Here is a 20,965-nt window from a genome sequence, read left to right on the forward strand (position 1 = left end):
TCAGGAGGGACATCCCAAACCCCAGGAGGGACATCCCAGCCCCCCCGATAGGGACATCCCAGCCCCCCCAGAAGGGACATCCCAGCCCCCCCGATAGGGACATCCCAGACCCTCCAGGAGTGACATCCCAGCCCCCAGAAGGGACATCCCAAACCCCAGGAGGGACATCCCAGCCCCCCCGGGAGTGACATCCCAGACCCCTCGGGAGGGACAACCCAGCCCCCCGATAGGGACATCCCAGCCCCCCCGGGAGTGACATCCCAGCCCCCCAGAAGGGACAACCTATACCCCCAGAAGGGACATCCCAAACCCCAGGAGGGACATCCCAGCCCCCCCAGAAGGGACATCCCAGACCCCCCAGGAGGGACATCCCAGACCCCCCAGGAGGGACATCCCAGACCCCGGGAGTGACATCCCATCCTTCAGGAGGGACATCCCAGCCCCCCCAGAAGGGACATCCCAGACCCTCCAGGAGTGACATCCCAGACCCCCCCCAGAAGGGACATCCCAGACCCCCAGGAGGGACATCCCAGCCCCCCCCCCATAGGGACATCCCAGACCCTCCAGGAGTGACATCCCAGACCCCGATAGGGACATCCCAGCCCCCAGAAGGGACATCCCAGCCCCCAGAAGGGACATCCCAGCCCCCCGAGGGTCCCCTCACCTGGGGGTCTCGGCCTCGGAGCCGCGGAGCAGCGCGCTCTGCACCAGCCCGGTCAGGCTGGCGATCTGCTTCTCCATGGCCTCCATCCTCTCCCTGCGCCGGGAAAGGGACAGGGAATGTTGTCACCAGCTGGATTTGTCCCCATCCGCACCTCCCTGATGCTCCCGCCCCGTCAGTGCCACCCCGGCTGTTGGGGACATTGCTGTCACCTCGTGCCCTCTCCGCGCCTTCAATCCCCGCCGTGGGGATGGGGCAGCGCCTTCCTCTGCTCCTCCTCCTCCTCCTCCTCCCCTTCCCCAGATTTCCATTCCTCAGTGTTGGATCTCAGAAATCCAGAATTTTTGAGCTTTTTGTGCTTCCAGGCACAGACCCCACCCTGGAAAACACTGCTGTGGAGCTGGAACCTTGGAGAAGGCTTGGAAATATTAATATATAAATATAAATATAAATATAAATATAAATATAAATATAAATATAAATGTAAATATAAATGTAAATATAAATGTAAATATAAATGTAAATGTAAATGTAAATGTAAATGTAAATGTAAATAGAAATAGAAATAGAAATAGAAATAGAAATAGAAATAGAAATAGAAATAGAAATAGAAATAGAAAATAGAAATAGAAATAGAAATAGAAATCTGAATAAAGAGGGAGAAATCACCAATGTGTGGTGGGTCAGGTGTGTGTGTTTTCACTGGGTTTTAAATTTGAGGTTTTTACAGTACAGGGGTGGAGATGGGACAAGATGGAGAATTTTGGGGTGGTGTCTTTTCCTTTGTTCTTCTTCTTCCCCACAGACCTCGGGCAGTGACCTTTGGCTGCTCAGTCAATGTCACTCTGAGGGTGCTGGGGATCCATGGGGGGGTCAGGAGGATCAATAATGTCGCTGTTAAACTTCTATTGCAGGGTTTGGCTTCCAAAGGCCTCGGAGCAGCCTCAGCCGGAGCCTTTTCCCCACTTGGAGCCAGGAGCTGGAGGTGCTGTCACACTTTGTGTCATTGCTGGTCACACACAATGAACATCCAACCCCAGCACGAGAGTCCTGCCCCAAGGGAAGGGTCCAAGATTTGGGATTGGGGTGGATTCCCATCCAAGATTTGGGATTGGAGTGGATTCCCATCCAAAATTTGGGATTGGGGTGGATTCCCATCCAAGATTTGGGATTGGAGTGGATTTCTATCCAATCTTTGGGATTGGGGTGGATTTCCATCCAAGATTTGGGATCGGGGTGGATTCCCATCCAATCTTTGGGGTTTTGGGGTGGATTCCCATCCAATCTTTGGGATCGGGGTGGATTCCCATCCAATCTTTGGGGGATTAGGGTGGATTCCCATCCAATCTTTGGGATTGGGGTGGATTCCCACCCAATCTTTGGGGTGCTTTGAGGATCTGGAGGTGCTGTCACACTCTCTGTAATTCCTGATCAGACACAATGAACATCCAACCCCAGCACCGGGATCGCCTGGACCGCGTTTAATTAATCCTGGCTCTGAGGGAAAACGAACCGAACTAAAACCAAACCAACGAGTGCTGCAAAGCCCAGCTTAAACCCCGCCCACACCCCCCCCCCCCCCATCCCTCTCCTCTCACCTCGTCTCGGTGTCTTTGGCCGGTCCGGGCGAACCGAACCCCGAGAGCGGCCGCTCTCCGGGACCGGGGAACATCTCGGGCGGTCCGGACGAGCTCGGGTTGCGCGTTTTGCCCACGGGGCCGTCCATGAAAACCGAGGAGCAGGAATCCTTGCGGAAGGACTGACGGACGGGCGACGAGCGGCTGGGCGGCCCCGAGTAAGGGCTGTGCGGGCTCTGCCCGGGCTCCACCATCTTCTGCGGGGACGAGGGTGGCATTCGGAAGCCCAGCCCGGGCCCGTACGTGTCGCTGTAGATGGGAGCGTTGGGTTTGTACAAAGAATCCTCCAGCTCCGTCTGCAGCGCTGCCGCCGAGTAGGTGCTGAGCGACCGCACCGAACCCCGCTTGTAGAGACCCCCCGAGTAGCCAAAGGGGTCGCCCACGCCCGCCAGGGACTGCGTGGAGGTGATGCTGAGCCTCCCTTCGTGCACCATCCCGTAGGGATCGGCGTAGAGCCCTTCGTTCTTCACCAGCACCACGTTCTTCCCTGCCAGGTCCTCGTCGGGCTTCACATCGCGGCGTTCCAGGATGGCGCTGGGGCTCGGCGACACGCCCGGGGCCGGGGGAAGGCTGGACAGGCGCTCGCCGTGGTGGACCGGGCTACCGGCGTAGGAAGGAGGGCGACCGCCGCTGTAGGACATGCGGGAACGGGATGGCGACGAGGATTGGAGCACGGGAGGAGGAGAGCCCGAGGCCAGGTGAGAGGCTGGGGAGATGTTGTTGAGCCGGCGGGTGGGAGAGGATTCCCGGGAAGCGTAGACCATGTCCCGCTGTGGGAATGTGGGAAGGAGCACGGGTCAGCCCTTGCTCTGCGCCCCTTCAAGGACCTTGGTAAAATCTTCCCTCAAAACACGAGTGTTGGGAAGGATGAATTAGGGAAAACCTTATAAATACGAGCGCCTAGCAAAAGACTTGGAGAATATGGAAAATGTAAGCGAAATAGAAATGTGGGACACATATTGAGAAAGTAAGAAAATTACAGCTTGAAAAATATTCCAGGTTGGAACTTCTCAGCTCTGTTCCCAGCCCATGAGCTGGCCCAGCTCAAGGCCAGGGAGAATTTCTCCCAGGGTGATAATTTGGTCAAAATAAAAAGGAATTAATAACAAAATCAAACATGTGTTGTGGTGTGTGCCCAGGCCCTGGCCATGGGGTGTCTTCTCTCTGACCCAATCTCCTTTTCTCTGCTCTGGCAGTTGCAGTCCTGCTATAAAACCAAGAGTGTTCCTGAATAAACTCGGCTCTTCCTTCCTGTCATGAAACTCGACCGTGGAGCTGTGCATCTTATTTCTGCCTCACTTAAAGGGTTAAAACCCCTTTCCATGGCTACATTGAAATGGTAGCGATTTTCCACCGTGTGGCTGAAAGGCCCCTTTTGTTTAGATAATGTTTGATGCTGCAAACACCAAAAAGCAAACAGGCATCTTCCCCAGGCACGGCAGGAAGGGTCCCAGTGGAAATTTAGAGATAAAAAAAGCAGTAAAACATGGTAATACAGCGATTCCTACAGGTTACATGTTAAAGAATTTGTATCTTGTGTTAGATTGCTTAGTGGAAATTAGAATATTCAACAAAGAAGATTTAATGTGTTGGAAACGGGAAAAATCTCTCTCTCATTCTCTTACTCTCTTCGTTCTTACTTTCTTAACCTCTCTTCTTTTACTCTCACTCTCTTCTTTTACTCTCCCTCTCTCCCTCTCTGTGTCCTGCTCTAAGCTGTGGCTGCAGTTTCTGGCAGGGCCTTATATAAACCCACAAAATAAACTACAAAATAAACAAGAATACCTACGAAACAAACTGCAAAACTTTAAGACCAGAATAAAGCCCAATTTTTCCCGACCATCCCAAGGCAGAGATTCCCACACACGAGCCCTGAGGGAGCTGGGGGTGTCAATCCTGGAGAAAAGGAGGCTCAGGGGTGAATTTGTCACTCTTAAAATTCCCCGAAATGTGGCTGAGCTCAGCTGGGGTTGGGCTCTTCTCCAGGCAGCACTGGCACAGCCTTAAGCTGCTCCAAGGGGAATTTAGGATATTTGGAAACAGGTTTTTTTATGGAAAGGGTGATAAAGGGTTGGAATTTTCTGTTGGGGAGGTGGTGGAGTCACCATCCCTGGGATGTGTTTAAAAAAAGCCTGGATGTGGCACTGGGTTAGTGCAGGTGTTGGGGCAGGGGTTGGATTCGATTTTCTTCTAACCTGGTGATTTCTGTGGTTTCTGTGATTTCTGTGATTCTGTGGTTTCTGTGATTTCTGTGATTTTGGTGATTGTGTGATTCTGTCATTCTGTGATTTATGTGATTTTTGTGATTGTGTGATTCTGCAATTTCTGTGATTGTGTGAGTTCTGAGATTCTGTGATTTCTGTGATTGAGTGATTGTGTGATTTCTGTGACTGATTTCTGTGACTGTGTGGTTTCTGTGATTGTGGGATTGTGTGATTTCTGTGATTTCTGTGATTTCTGTGATTCTGTGATTTCTGTGACTCTTTGATTCTGTGATTTCTGTGATTTCTGTGACTCTTTGATTCTGTGATTTCTGTGATTCTGCAATTTCTGTGATTCTGTGATTTCTGTGATTCTGTGATTTCTGTGACTCTCTGATTCTGTGATTTCTGTGATTCTGTGATTTCTGTGGTTTCTGTGATTCTGTGATTTCTGTGGTTTCTGTGATTCTGTGATTTCTGTGGTTTCTGTGATTTCTGTGGTTTCTGTGATTTCTGTGATTCTGTGATTTCTGTGGTTTCTGTGATTTCTGTGGTTTCTGTGATTCTGTGATTTCTGTGATTGAGTGATTGTGTGATTTCTGTGACTGATTTCCGTGACTGTGTGGTTTCTGTGATTGTGGGATTGTGTGATTTCTGCGATTGTGTGATTTTCATGATTTCTATGGTTGATTTCTTGGATTGAGTGATTTAGTGTGATTTCTGTGATTGTGTGATTTCTGTGATTTCTGTGATTCTGTGTGATTGTGTGATTCCTGTCCTTTTGATGACTGTATGATTTCTGTGATTGTGTAATTTCTGTCATTTCTGTGATTCTGTGATTTCTGTGGGTGATTTCTGTGATTATATTATTTATGATTGAGTGATTGTGAGATTGTGTGATTTCTGTCATTTCTGTGATTTCTGTGATTGTGTGATTGATTTCTGTGATTCTGTGTGATTGTGTGATTTCTGTCATTTCTGTGATTCTGTGATTTCTGTGGCTGATTTCTGTGATTTCTGTGATTTTTGGGATTGATTTCCATGTCTCTGTGTGATTGTGTGATTTCTGTCATTTCTGTGATTTCTGTGATTCTGTGATTTCTATGATTTATATTATTTCTGATTGTGTGATTTCTGTGATTTCTGTGGTTTCTATGATTGTGTGATTTCTCTGATTGTGTGATTTCTCTGATTGTGTGATTTCTATGATTGTGTGATTTCTTTGATTCCATGATTTCTTTGATTCCATGATTCCCAGCCACCAACGGGGTGATTTACCCTGATCATTTACCCTGATCATTTATCCCACTAATTTACCCTGATCATTTATCCCACTCATTTACCCTGATCATTTATCCCACTCATTTACCCTGATCATTTACCCTGATCATTTATCCCACTCATTTACCCCGATCATTTATCCCACTCATTTACCCCGACCATTTCTCCCACGGATTCACCCCTCTGGAATCCATCAGGGCAAATCCCAACCCCCTCCGCCCCCCAATTCCCCCTGTGCCTCTTTCTCCCCTCCCTGCTCCCACCCTGCCAGGTGCTGCCACCCCCCCGGGCTGTCCCCGTGTCCCCTCTCACCCTCAGGTCACCGTTGGTGATGTGGGAGGCCGGGAAGGAGGCGTAGAGAGGCTCTTTCCTGTAGATTTTAATGATGCTTCGATCCTGGATGTCTCTGGAAGCAGAAACAGAGCCTGAACACCCCCAAAATCCCATCACCGCCCCAATTTTTTCCCCTTCATCCCACAGATTTAAAGGGTAAAAAAACCAGCCCCAAAATCCCATCACCGCCCCAATTTTTTCCCCTTCATCCCACAGATTTAAAGGGTAAAAAGCTAGCCCCAAAATCCCATCACCATCCCATTTTTCTTTATCCCACAGGTTCCTGGATTTAAAGGATAAAAAACCACCCCTACAATCCCATCACCACCCTATTTTTTTCCTTCATCCTGCAGATTCCTGGACTTAAATTATAAAAAAACAGCCCTAAAATCCCATCACCACCCTATTTTTTTTCCTTTACCCCACAGATTCCTGGATTTAAATGATAAAAAACAGCCCTAAAATCCCATCACACCCCCATCTTTTTTCCTTCATCCCCCAGATTTAAAGGATAAAAAAACCACCCCTAAAATCCCATCACCACCCATTTTTTCCCCTTTCATCCTCCATATTCCCAGATTTAAATGATAAAAAAACAGCCCTAAAATCCCACCACCACCCCATTATTTTTCCCCCCTCCATCTTGCAAATTCCTGGACTTAAATTATAAAAACCACTCCTAAAATCCCACCACCACCCCATTTTCCCCCCTTTCATCCCCCATATTCCCAGATGTAAATGATAAAAACCCCACTCCTAAAATCCCATCACCACTCAATTTTTTCCCCCTTCATCCTGCAGATTCCTGGACTTAAATTATAAAAAAACAGCCCTAAAATCCCATCACCACCCCATTATTTTTCCCCCTTTCATCTTGCAAATTCCTGGACTTAAATTATAAAAACCACTCCTAAAATCCCACCACCACCCCATTTTTTCCCCTTCATCCTGCAGATTCCTGGACTTAAATTATAAAAACCCCACTCCTAAAATCCCATCCCCACCCCATTATTTTTTTTCCTTTATCCCACAGTTTCCCGGACTTAAATGATAAAAATCCCACTCCTAAAATCCCATCACCTCCCCATTTTTCCCCCTTTCATCCCCCAGATTCCCAGATTTAAATAATAAAAAAACACCCCTAAAATCCCATCACCACCCTATTTTTTTTCCTTTATCCCACAGATTCCTGGACTTAAATGATAAAAACCCCACTCCTAAAATCCCACCACCACCCCATTATTTTTCCCCCCTCCATCTTGCAAATTCCTGAACTTAAATTATAAAAACCACTCCTAAAATCCCACCACCACCCCATTTCCCCCCCCTTTCATCCCCCATATTCCCTCATTTAAATCATAAAAAGCCCACTCCTAAAATCCCATCACCTCCCCATTTTCCCCCCTTTCATCCCCCATATTCCCAAATTTAAATGATAAAAACCCCACTCCTGAAATCCCATCACCACCCTATTTTTTTTTTCCTTTCATCCCACAGATTCCCAGATTTAAATAATAAAAAAACACCCCTAAAATCCCACCACCACCACCCCATTTTCCCCCCCCTTTCATCCCCCATATTCCCTCATTTAAATCATAAAAAAAAACCCATCCCGGGGAGGGTTTGACACCGGAGCCCTCCTTGCTCACCGGACATCCTCCAGCTCGTAGAAAACATTTCTTGCCTCGTCCTTGATGAGGATGGCGGTGTTGGGCGATTTGAGCATGCCCATGGTGAGCTTCTGCGGGAACATGTGCACGATGAGGGCGTGCAGGGTGTCCATGCTGCTGATCTCGTGCGTGATGTGCACCCGCCTCGTCTCGTCCCCAAACTGCAGGAACAGCACCCCTGGGAACGCGGGGAGCACGCACCCGGTCAGATCGGACCGGCTCTTTGCTCCCTCACCCCACCCCAAAAAAAAATAAAAAAAAAAATTAAAAAAAAAAAAATTGGGGGGGTAGGGTCTGCTCATAGTGGGTCTGGGGTAGCCTAAAAAATGGGGTTGGGGGTGTTTGGATATCCAGGTTTGTCGTGGTGATGGTGGAGGAGTTGGGGGCACCCCCAAAAAAATGGGGTTGGGGGAGTTCTGACCACCTAAAATTGTCCTGGTTAGGGGAGACGTTTCTAGAGGGCTCTGGGGCACCCCAAAAAATGGGGTTGGGGAAGTTCTGGTCACCCGATCTTGTCCTGGTGATGTTGGAAGAGTTGGGGACACCCCCAAAAAAATGGGGTTAGGGGAGTTCTGACCACCCAAAATTATCCTGGTGGTGGTGGAAGGTTTTTGGGCACCCCAAAAAACGGGGTTGGGGGTGTTTAGATACCCAGGTTTGTCGTGGTGATGGTGGAGGAGTTGGGGGCACCCCCAAAAAAATGGGGTTGGGGGAGTTCTGACCACCCAAAATTGTCCTGGTTAGGGGAGACGTTCCCAGAGGGCTCTGGGGCACCCCAAAAAATGGGGTTAGGGGAGCTCTGATCACCCAGAATTATCCTGGTGGTGGTGGAAGGTTTTTGGGCACCCCAAAAAATGGGGTTGGGGGAGCTCTGACCACCCAAAATTGTCCTGGTGATGGTGGAAGGCTCTGGGGCATCCAAAAAAAAAAAAATATTTGGAGGATGTCTGGACACTCAGTTTCATCCTGGTGATGGTGGAGGAGTTGAGGGCACCCAAAAAAATGGGGTTGGGGGAGCTCTGACCACCCAAAATTGTCCTGGTTAGGGGAGAGGTTCCCAGAGGGCTCTGGGGCACCCCAAAAAAATGGGGTTGGGGAAGTTCTGGTCACCCGATCTTGTCCTGGTGATGTTGGAAGAGTTGGGGACACCCCCAAAAAAATGGGGTTGGGGAGTTCTGACCACCCAAAATTATCCTGGTGGTGGTGGAAGGTTTTTGGGCACCCCAAAAAATGGGGTTGGGGGTGTTTGGATATCCAGATTTGTCCTGGTGATGGTGGATGAGTCGGGGGCACCCCAAAAAAATGGGGTTGGGGGAGCTCTGACCACCCAGAATTATCCTGGTGATGGTGGAAGGCTCTGGAGCACCCAAAAAAAAAAAGGGGTTGGGGGAGCTTTGACCACCCAAGCTCACCCTGGTGAGGGGAGGAGTCCCTGGAAGATTTGGGGCACCCCAAAAAAAATGGGTTGGGGGAGATCTGACCACCCAAGCTCGCCCTGGTGTAGGTGGAAGGTTTTTGGGGCACCCAAAAAAAAGTTTGTAGGGTCTCTGACCACCCTGGTGTAGGTAGAAGGTTTTTGGGGCACCCAAAAAATGGGATGTAGGATCTGAGACCACCCTGGTGAAAGTGGAAGGTTTTTGGGGCACCCAAAAAAAAGTTTATAGGATCTGAGACCACCCTGGTGTAGGTAGAAGGTTTTTGGGGCACCCAAAAAATGGGATGTAGGATCTGAGACCACCCTGGTGTAGGTGGAAGGTTTTTGGGGCACCCAAAAAAAAAAAGAGATGGGGAACTTCTGACCACCCAACCTCACCCTACTGAAGCCCACTCACCCCTTGGACCACCCTGAGGCTCCTCCCTCCTCTCCCCAGAGTATTTTTGGGGTGGATAGAGGAGATTTTGGGGTCGGGGGTACCTGGGGAGCGCAGCTTGGTCTGGCTGGCGGAGCGGGACAGGGGCAGGCTCTGGCGGAACCGGTTCATCCTGTTAAAGCCCAGCGGCAGCTCCGCCTCCGACATCGTCTCCAGGGACTCGGCAGAGGCGAAGGAAAGCTTGGCTTGGTCAGCCAGGCCAGGCTGGGAGCCCTGGGAGTGCCGGGAACTGCGGGTCTGGAACGGGAGAGGGGACACGTCAGGGGGGACAGGGATGGGGGACAGGGATTGGGGACAGGGATGGGGGACAGGGATTGGGGACAGGGATGGGGGACAGGGATTGGGGATGGATGGACACGTCAGGGGGGACAGGGATTGGGGACAGGGATGAGGGACAGGGATGAGGGACAGGGATGAGGGACAGGGATGGGGGGACAGGGATTGGGGGGGACAGGGATTGGGGGGGACAGGGATGGGGGGGACAGGGATTGGGGACAGGGATTGGGGACAGGGATGGGGGGACAGGGATTGGGGGACAGGGATGGGGGGACAGGGATTGGGATAGGGATGAGGGGGACAGGGATTGGGGACAGGGATGGGGACAGGGATGGGGACACGTCAGGGGGGACAGGGATTGGGACAGGGATTGGGGGGACAGGGATGGGGACAAGGATATGGGGACAGGGATGGGGGACAGGGATGGGGGGGACAGGAATTGGGACAAGGATGGGGGGGACAAGGATGGACAGGTCAGGGGGGACAGAGATTGGGACAGGTCAGGAGGGACAGGGATAGGGGGGACAGGGATGGGTGTCCCAGCACCCCTAGGGGAGGCTGATTCCAGTTTTTCCTCCCTGGGAGTGCCAGGAACTGCGGGTCTGGAATAGGAGAGGGGACAGATCAAGAGGGACAGGAACGGGGACAGGAACAGGGACAGGAACGGGGACAGGGACGGGGACAGGAACAGGGACAGGGATGGGGACAGGGATGGGGGACAGGGATGGGGGGGACAGGGATGGGTGTCCCAGCACCCCTGGGGGAGGCCGATCCCAGTTTTTCCTCCCTGGGAGGCTCGTGGGGCTCATGGGATTGTGGAGTATCCCATGGGATGGGAGGGACACACAAAGGGCAGCGAGTCCAAGCCCGGGCTCGCCTTGGGACACCCTCAGAAATCCCAGCCTGGGCCGGGGGTGGGGCTGAGCTGTGGCCAGGGGGGCTCCATCCCCATATCCAAGGATTCTCTATCCTCATCCAAGGATTCTCCATCCCATATCCAGGGATTCTCCATCCCCATATCCTGGGTTCCACCATCCCTCATCCTGGGTTCAGCCTCATCCAGGGATTCTCCATCCCCATCCAAGCATTCTCCCATCCCATATCCAGGGATTCTCCATCCTCATCCAGGAATTCTCCCATCCCATATCCAGGGATTCTCCATCCCACATTCCCAGCCAAGCTCAGGATCTGACGTGTCCTCCCCTCTCCCATCCCCCCTCTCCCAGCACAGCCCCCATTCCCATTCCCAATCCCAATTCCCAATCCCATTCCCAATCCCATTCCCAATTCCCAATCCCATCCCTGTCCAGGATGACCCTTCCCAGAGCTCCCACACCAGCAAATCCCCAAAACTTCCAAAGAAATCCCAAGAATCTCAAATCCCAAGAACCCGGCATGAACAGGGGTGGGGAGGCTCTGGAATAACTTTGGGAATTCCCAGAAATTTCACATCCAATCCCCGGGGAATCCTAAACTCGTCCTGGAAACAAAAACGGTCCTGGGAGCTGGGACACAGCGGGTTTGGGGCAGGGAAAATTTTAATTTTCCCGCAGGAGAAAAGCGCTCCTGGAAAATTAAAAAAAAAAAAATTCCGCTCGCTGCCAGAAAGTTCACGCCAAAGAGACGGAAAATGTGGAATTTAATTTTTGTTTGTTTGTTTGTTTGGGGGGTTTTTTTGTTGTTTTTTTTTGTTTGTTTGTTTTGTGGCACAAAGATCCCCAAATTCGCTGCCGTTCCCGGCGATGCTGCCTGGTAAAAAAAACAAAAAAACAAAAAAAACAAAAAAATCCCAGAAAAACAAAAAAACAACAAAAAAAAAATCCAAGCCTGGATTTTCCAGACACTTGTTGAAGCTTGGCAAATCCAACAGAGAGAAAAAAACAACTCCCAGGGTGTGGAAAAGGCGGCGCTGGAAAAGGACAACAACTCTATTTTGAGATCGGGAGGGGGGAAAAAAAGGAAAAAATAAAAAAGAAATATGAAATGATAACAGCCCATCGTCGCCTTTTCAATGAGACATTAATTGGAAGATTTTAATTAATCGTGCGAGGCGGAGTTTGGGAAAGATTTGAAATGTTCTGGTTGTTGTTAATTGCTGGAAAATTGAACTGCTGGGCTCGGTTGTTGTTGTTGGAGCACAAAGAGCCCTGGCAGAGCCTCACACCCAGCAGGGAACGCAGGGATGGACCCAAACATTCCCGTTTGGAAGGAAAAAAATTGGGGTGGGAATGGGATTTTAGGGGGTCGGTTTTTATCCTTTAAATCTGTGGGATGAAGGGAAAAAAATAGGGTGGGGATGGGATTTTGGGGCTCATTTTTTATCCTTTAAATCCGGGAATTTGTGGGGTGAAGGGAAAAAAAATAGGGTGGGGATGGGATTTTGGGGGGTGGGTTTTTATCCTTTAAATCCAGGAATTTGTGGGATGAAGGAAAAAAAATGGGGTGGGAAATAGGATTTTTGGGGGTGGGTTTTTATCCTTTAAATCCAGGAATTTGTGGGATGAAAGGAAAAAAAATGGGATGGTGAATGGATTTTAGGAGTATGTCTCCTATCCTTTAAATCCAGGATTCTTTGGGGTGAAGGAAAAAAATAATGGGGTGGGGATGGGATTTTAGGGTGGTTTTTTATCCTTTAAATCCGGGAATTTGTGGGATAAAGGAAAAAATAATGGGGTGGGGATGGGATTTTGGGGGTGTGTTCCCTATCCTTTAAATCCAGGATTCTGTGGGATGAAGGGGAAAAAAATGGGGTGGGGATGGGATTTTGGGGCTCATTTTTTATCCTTTAAATCCAGGAATTTGTGGGATGAAGGGAAATTGGGGTGGCGATGGGATTTTGGGGGTGTTCAGGCTCTGGTTCTGCTTCCAGAGACATCCAGGATCGAAGCATCATTAAAATCTACAGGGAAAATCATGAAAATAAAATTCCCATCCCTGTGGGATGCAGCTCTGGCCCCTCGTGGGGGTGATTTTGGGGTGGGGAACGTGGATTGAGGGGTGCGCAAGGCGGATTTTGGGGAGCACAGGGTGGAATCTGAGGTGTGGAAGGGGGATTTTGGGGTGCATAAGGTGGATTTTAGGGTGGGGAAGGTAGAGTTTGGGGTGGGGAAGGTGGATTTTGAGGTGCCCGAGGTGGATTTTGGGGTGCCCAAGGCGGATTTTGGGGTGCACAGGGTGGAATTTGGGGTGGGGAAGGGGGATTTTGGGGTGCCCAAGGTGGATTTTTGGGTGGGGAAGGCGGATTTTGGGGTGCCCAAGGGGGATTTTGGGGCTCCCCGCTCTCAAGGCTGTGGTTTCTGGGTGCTTTGCTCGGGGTTTGGGGTGATGCTGGCCCAGATCCCAGCTCGGGATGGATCCTTAGGGAAGCACAGGGATGGGGGTGGCGGATCCTGGTTGGGGTGTGAGGCAGGGCTGCCCTAAATCCATCCCTAAACCCATCCCTAAACCCATCCATCCATCCAACCATCCCTAAATCCATCCCTCCATCCATCATCCATCATCCATCCATCCCTAAATCCATCCATCCATCCCTTCCACTCCTCACCCCAAATTTCCCGATGTCCCCACACCCCGGGGGTGTCCCTGCCCTGTTCCCGTTCTCTGGGATCTCCCCCTGCCCTAAATCCATCCCTGCATCCATTCCTGCATTTCCTTCCACTCCCCATCCCCAAAATCCCCCCAATCCCCACACCCCGGGGGTGACGGGGACACCTGGCCTGTCCCAAATTCCACAGTGTCCCTGCCCTGTTCCCATTCTCTGGGATCTCCCCCTGCCCTAAATCCATCCCTAAATCCACCCCTAAATCCATCCATCCCTAAATCCATCCATCCATCCATTCCTTCCATCCCCATCCCCAAAATCCCCCCAATCCCCAAATCCCCCGATGTCCCCACACCCCGGGGGTGTCCCTGCCCTGTCCCAAATTCCACCGTGTCCCTGCCCTGTTCCCATTCTCTGGGATCTCCCCCTGCCCTAAATCCATCCATCCATCCATTCCTTCCATCCCCATCCCCAAAATCCCCCCAATCCCCACACCTGCCCCGTCCCAGGTGAGCCCAGACCCCCCTGTCCCTGCCCTGTTCCCGTTCTCTGGGATTTCCCCCTGCCCTAAATCCATCCCTGCATCCATCCCTGCATTTCCTTCCACTCCCCATCCCCAAAATCCCCCCAATCCCCACACCCCGGGGGTGACAGGGACACCTGCCCTGTCCCAGGTGAGCCCAGCCCCCCCTGTCCCGCAGCTGCCCCCGGGTACCGGAGCTCACCCGCTGTGGATAATTCGTGCAATCAGTCAAACCATTAAAAAAAAAAAATAAAACAGGGGAAAAAAAAACCAAACAAAACAAAACCAACGCAGGCAGGCTGGCAGTTAATGGATTTTTAGCCCGGAAGGGACCGTTCTGCCCTGATGCTCTCACAATGAGCTGTCCCCAACCCCTAAAAATGTCACCAGAACTCGGGCAGAGCCACCCCAGCCCCCCTTCCCTAAACCAGGGCACCCCTGTGGGCACCGGAGTGTCCCCAGATGGGCACGGAACCCCTCAGATGGGCACAGGAACCCCAAAGATGGACACAGGGCCCCCTCAAATGGGGACAGGACCCCAAAAATGGGGACAGAACCCCCTCAAATGGGGACAGGACCCCAAAAATGGGGACAGAACCCCCTCAAATGGGCACAGGAACCCCAAAGATGGGCACAGAACCCACTGAGATGGGCACAGAACCCCCTCAAATGGGGACAGGACCCCAAAAATGGGCACAGAACCCACTGAGATGTGCACGGAACCCCCTCAAATGGGCACGGAACCCCTCAGATGGGTACAGGACCCCAAAGATGGGCACGGCAACCCCAAAGATGAGCACAGAACCCACTCAGATGGGCAGAGAAACCCCAAAGATGGGCACGGAAGCACCCCAGATGGGCACAGAAACCCCTCAAATGGGCACAGGAACCCCAAAAATGGGCACAGAACCCCCTCAAATGGGGACAGGACCCCAAAAATGGGCACACAACCCACTGAGATGGGCACAGAACCCCCTCAAATGGGCACAGGAACCCCAAAGATGGGCATGAAACCCCCTCAAATGGGGACAGGACCCCAAAGATGGGCACAGAAACCCCAAAGATGGGCACGGAACCACCCCAGATAGGCACAGAAACCCCAAAGATGGGCATGAAACCCCCTCAAATGGGCACGGAACCCCTCAGATGGGGACAGGACCCCAAAGATGGGCACAGGACCCCAAAGATGGGCACAGGACCCCCAAAGATGGGCACAGGACCCCAAAGATGGGCACAGAACCCCCAGAGACGAGCACAGAACCCCCAAAGATGGGCACAGGACCCCAAAGATGGGCACAGGACCCCCAAAGATGGGCACAGGACCCATACATGTCCCGGGGTGCTGGAAAGAACAGACCCTGCAGAGGGGGGGGACACAATTCCCAATTTTATGAGGAGGAGTCTCTGCCAATTCCATGGGCATTGCAGGGATGGGCATGGAACGGGAATTGAGATTCCCAAAGAGGGGACAAAAACTGCTCAGAGAGGGGACAAAACCTGATCAGAAGGGGGACAAAACCTGCTCGGGGAAGGGACAAAAACTGCACAGAGAGGAGATAAAACCTGCTCAGAGAGGGGACAAAAACTGCACAGAGAGGGGACAAAACCTGCACAGAGAGGGGACAAAAAATGCACGGGGAGGGGACAAAAACTGCACAGAGAAGGGACAAAACCTGCTCGGGGAAGGGACAAAAACTGCACAGAGAGGAGATAAAACCTGCTCAGAGAGGGGACAAAACCTGCACAGAGAGGGGACAAAAAATGCACGGGGAGGGGACAAAAAATGCACGGGGAGGGGACAAAAACTGCACAGAGAAGGGACAAAACCTGCTCGGGGAAGGGACAAAAGTGCTCCGACCTTGGCCTCCAGCAGAGCGTTAATTCCCGGGAAAATTGGGTTTTATGGCTCTGCCTGGCTGATGATTTCTGCTCCTGCTCTTGGATGATGCATTAAAGGACACCTCGACCCCCTCCCGTCCTGTCCCTGCCACCCCCGCGGTGTCCCTGCTGTCCCCCAGCCCACCCCGAGCAGGGGGGACCTGGCCATGGTCACCCCAAAGGTGGCACCTGGGGGCAGCTTCGCCTTTCCCTGTGGAATTCCAGGTTTTTTTTGGGGGGGTCCTGAGGGTGCCAGGCAGTGCCAGGATGGATGTCCCCTGTCACCTGTGTCACCCCTGCCCCACCCAGGCATGCAGGGGACATTTCCCCGCTCTGTGGGTTCAGGATAAACCCCCAAAACCCCCAAAAACCTCATCCCCCAAATTTCTCAGCCCTGCCCCACGGGGAACCTTTTTATCCACACCCAGACCCTTCCCCAGGGGTTTCTGCAGCCCAAAATTCCCCTTGGACACCGAGATGATTCCCAGAGGGATCTGAGGCCACCCTGGTGGCACTGAAGGGGTGGAGGGAGGGGACAGGGAGGGGACAGGGAGGGGACATCGCCCTCCCCCGCTCCTGTCCCCGCGCTGCCGCCGCTCCCGCTGGGAAATGACCCATTTCCCATTGCCCAGCCGGCCCCAAACTGGGAATCCTGGAGCTTGGATCCTGGAATTCCCGGCTGGGAATTCCAGCACGGAATGTTTGGGAAGGGAGTGAGGGACTGCAGAGCACAACAAAATCCACTCGAGGCCAGAAAAAAAAAAAAAAGTGGAATTTCGGGGCTGAGGGGGTGGGTGAGGGGCAGCGAACTCGGGATTCCCAAAGCCCCTCCCCGAGATTAAACCTGACGGGATGAGCCCCCCTGGGAGCCCTGGAATTCCTCTGGAGCAAAGCTGGGATCTCCGGCAGTGCCCTGCGGTGATGGTCACAGGGAAAACCTGATCCCCAAAAAAAAAAACAAACCCAAAAACCTATCCAGGTCCTCTGGAGGGGGCAGGGGGAAAGAATCCCAAATTCCAGCAGGGTCAGGAGAATCCCCAGAGCCTCTGGAAGAGGTAACAAAGGCAGGGATGGGAATAATGGGAAAGAATCCCAAATTCCAACAGGGCCAGGAGCATCCTCATCCCCTCTGGAAGAGTTGGGGGAAAAAAATCCCCGACTCAGGTGAAGACAGAAGCATCCCGGACCTCCCTAGAGAAGGAAATGGGAAGAATCCCGAATTTCAGCAGGGTCGGGAGCCTCTCTGGCCCCTGTGGAGAAGAAATGAGAAGAATTCCCAGTTCCAGCATCCCCAGAGCCTCTGGAAAACACAACAAAACCTGGAATGGGAATAATGGGAAAAATCCCCAAATTCCAGCAGGATCAGGAGCATCCCCATCCCCTGCCACCCTCCCCGGGATTTTTATATAAAAACAGCGGGATGGGGAATGGAGGGAGACTCCGGTTTTTGGTTTTTTTTTTTTCTGTCGAGGGTTTTGTTTGGGGTTTTTTTTTGTTTTGTCTTTTGTGTCCCCAGAGCTAAAAAAAGCCACAATTCAGCGATTCTTTGAGCTCCTAAAAATCCCCTCCGGAGTCGGAGAGGAAGCAGCTCCATTATCTCTGCCGGGAGAGATGAAGATGCTCCTGATTCGTGCCCCTCCTCATCCTCATCCTCATCATCCTCATCCTCATCATCCTCATCCTCATCATCCTCATCCTCCACACCCCTCTCCCAAATTCCCCTCCCCGCCTGGGAGCGTGGAATGCTCGGAGGGGAGCAGGGAAGGATCCAAGGATTCATTCCCGGATTTTTGGGAAGCCGTGACAGGAGCGGGGAAAAGGGGAGGGGATGGAGAAGGGGAGAGGGGTCAGGAGAGGGACAGGGGAGGTGACACCTGGACCTCCCGCAGGTCACTTCAAAGCAGAGAAGAGGGGAAAAAAAAACCAACGAAAAAAAAAATGCGTGGGGAAGGAATTCAGCTCCGGGATGGAGCAGCTGTTCCCAAAAACAGCCGGAGCTGGAGATTTGCACCCTCTGACCCTGCGGGGAGCCCCGGGGAGGGGACAGAGGGGACAGAGGGGACAGAGGGGACGTTTGTCACGGTCCCACAGGCTCCGAGGGTGGTGCCGGGCACATCCCAAAGAAAGACGGGGAAAAACGGGTCCTGTTAGATCCCATCCCAAAGAAAAAATGGGGGAAAATAAGGGTAAAAAAGGGGGAAAACGGGGAAAAAACGGGGGGAAAACGGGGAAAAAGGGGGAAAAACCGGGGGAAAAACGGGGGGAAAAACGGGGGGAAAAACGGGGGGAAAAACGGGGGGAAAACGGGGGGAAAACGGGGGGAAAACTGGGAAAAAGGGGGAAAAACGGGGGGAAAAACGGGGGGAAAAACGGGAGGGAAAACGGGGGGAAAAACGGGGGGAAAAACGGGGGGAAAAACGGGGGGAAAAACGGGGGGAAAAACGGGGGGAAAAACGGGGGAAAAAACGGGGGAAAAAACGGGGGAAAAAACGGGGGAAAAAACGGGGGAAAAACAGGTCCGGCCCAACCTCATCCCAAACAAAAAACGAGTCCTGCCCGACCCCATCCGAAATAAAACGGGTCCAGCTCGACCCCACCCCAAAGAAAAAACGGGTCCTGCTCCACCCGACCCTAAATAAAAAACGAGTCCGGCCCGACCCCATCCGAAATAAAATGGGTGCACCTCGACCCCATCCCAAGAAAAAACGGGTCCTGCTCCACCCCATCCCAAAGGAAAAACGAGTCCGGCCCGACCCCATCCCAAGAAAAAAAACAAGGAAAAACGGGTCCGGCCCGATCCCATCCCAAAAAAACCCGGGTCCTGCTCGACCTCATTCGAAATAAAATGGGTCCAACTCCACTCCATCCCAAAGGAAAAACGGGTCCGGCCCGATCCCATCCCAAATAAAAAACGGGTCCTGTCCGATCCCGACCCCTCGGTCCGTCCCAGGAATTCCCAGATGATTCCAAGGCCAGCAGGAGCTGCCCCCACCTCGGGGACACTCTCAGGACACACAGAGCCACAATCGCCACCCCACCCCCAGCTCCGCACCCCCTCGGACCCCAAAACCGCCCCAAAACAAACCCCAAAACCAGAACCCGGCATGGACCAACCCTCGCTGTGCCGGTGCCACCAGCGGCTCCTGTCCCCGAGCTCATTGTCCCCTCCTGTCACCGGGAGGAGCCACCCGGGCTGGGCCGGGCGGTTCTGGGCTCGGGGCAGCGCCCTCCAGGAACCCCCAGACACCCCAAAACCGCGCCCCATAGGCACTGAGGGTGCTCCGGAGCGCCCTGGCAGGTCCTGGAAGGTCCTGGCAGGTCCTGGAAGGTCCTAGAAATTCCTGCAGGTCCTGGAAGGTCCTGGAAGATCCTGGCACTGCCTGGAAGGTCCTGACAGGTTCTGGAAGGTCCTGGCAGGTTCTGGCAGCGCCTGGAAGGTCCTGGAGGAGCCTGGCAGGTCCTGGCAGTCCCTGCCAAGTCTTGGAAGGTTCTAGAAGGTCCTGGTAGTGCCTGGAAGATCCTGACAGTTCCTGGCAGGTCCTGGCAGGTTCTGGAGGGTCCTGACAGGTTCTGGAAGGTCCTGGCAGGTCCTTCCCCTCTGTGGCTTCTCCTCACTCTGGGATAAAGGGAGGGAGCCCTGAAATCCTCGGGAACAGCTGGCACGGAGCTGGCACGGCGGGCACGGCGCGGGATTGACCGAGAGCACAAAGCCCTGCCCGGACACCGCGGGATCGCGATTAATCCCCGCTAATCCCCGCTCAGAGCTTAACCCCGGCCCAGATCCCATCTGGTGCTGAGCCCTCGGGATCCATGGGATCCATGGGATGGGATGGGATGGGATCCCAGTTTGACCAGTTTGCCTTCCCCAGTCTGCCCAGCCGCGCTCTCTGCCCTCTGTGCCGTTCGTTCGTCCCGCCCTTCATTCATTCCCGCTCGGCTCTTCCTGGATTGTGGATGATCCCGGTGACTCTGCGGGAGCTGAGGCTGCTCGGGAATGGGAATGGGAAATGGGGAATGGGGAATGGGGAATGGGGAATGGGGAATGGGGAATGGGGAATGGGAATGGGGAATGGGAAATGGGAAATGGGAAATGGGAAATGGGAAATGGGGAATGGGGAATGGGGAATGGGGAATGGGGAATGGGAATGGGGAATGGGAAATGGGAAATGGGAAATGGGGAATGGGGAATGGGGAATGGGGAATGGAGAATGGGGAAAATGGGGGAATGAGGAAAATGGGACAATGGGGAAAATGGGGGAAATGGAGAATGGGAATGGGGAATGGTGAAAGGGGAATGGGAATGGGGGGAATGGGGGAATGGGGGAATGGGGGAATGGGGGAATGGGGGAATGGGGAACGGGGAATGGGGAAAGGAGCATGGACCAGGACATTCTCGCAGCCTCCAGACTCCCCCTCACTCCCACGGGACGCGAATTCCTCCCTGGAAAGGATCCCGGAGCACAACGGGGCGGCCTCAGCCAGAGAGCGGCGTCCCTGACCCGAAACCGGCATTCCTGACCCAAAACCGGCATTCCTGACCCGAAATCAGCATCCCTGACCCGAAACCGACATTCCTGAACATAAACCCGGCATTCCTGACCCAAAGCCGGCATTCCTGACTGGAACACAACATTCCTGACCCGAAATCAGCATTCCTGAACATAAACCAGCATTCCTGACTAGAACAGAGCATTCTTGATTTGAACACAACATTCCTGATCTGAAACCAACATTCCTGACCCAAAACCGGAATTCCTGACTGGAATAGAGCATTCCTGACCCAAAACTGGAATTCCTGACTGGAACACAACATTCCTGATCTGAAACCAGCATTTCTGACTGGAATCCAGCATTCCTGACCCCAAACCGGAATTCCTGACTGGAATAGAACATTCCTGACCAGAAACCGGCATTGCTGATCTGGAACCGACATTCCTGACCCGGAACTCAGCATTCCCGACTGGAACAGAGCATTGCTGACTCAAAATCAGCGTTCCTAACTGGAACACACCATCCCTGAGCAGAACCCAGCATTCCCAACGGGAATTCATCACCCCCCCGTGCCCAGGCAGCGCCTCCCGAGCCTGGGAACC

The 20,965-nt window shown here is 52.7% G+C and overlaps 1 protein-coding gene across 1 annotated transcript in view; it reads right to left on the reverse strand.

Moving 5' to 3' along the window:
- SRCIN1 (SRC kinase signaling inhibitor 1) overlaps positions 1 to 20,965 on the reverse strand; it is a 103,775-nt gene that overhangs the window by 21,914 nt on the left and 60,896 nt on the right. Inside the window, exons 4-8 of the mRNA XM_088179435.1 lie at positions 9,699 to 9,891; positions 7,763 to 7,961; positions 6,093 to 6,186; positions 2,260 to 3,068; positions 665 to 757 (exon numbers count right to left, since the gene is read on the reverse strand). Of these exons, the coding sequence (XP_088035561.1) occupies positions 665 to 757; positions 2,260 to 3,068; positions 6,093 to 6,186; positions 7,763 to 7,961; positions 9,699 to 9,891 (1,388 nt within the window). The remainder of the gene's footprint in view (positions 1 to 664; positions 758 to 2,259; positions 3,069 to 6,092; positions 6,187 to 7,762; positions 7,962 to 9,698; positions 9,892 to 20,965) is intronic.

Source organism: Sturnus vulgaris, chromosome 27 (assembly GCF_052056855.1).
Source record: "Sturnus vulgaris isolate bStuVul1 chromosome 27, bStuVul1.hap1, whole genome shotgun sequence".
NCBI lineage: Eukaryota > Metazoa > Chordata > Aves > Passeriformes > Sturnidae > Sturnus > Sturnus vulgaris.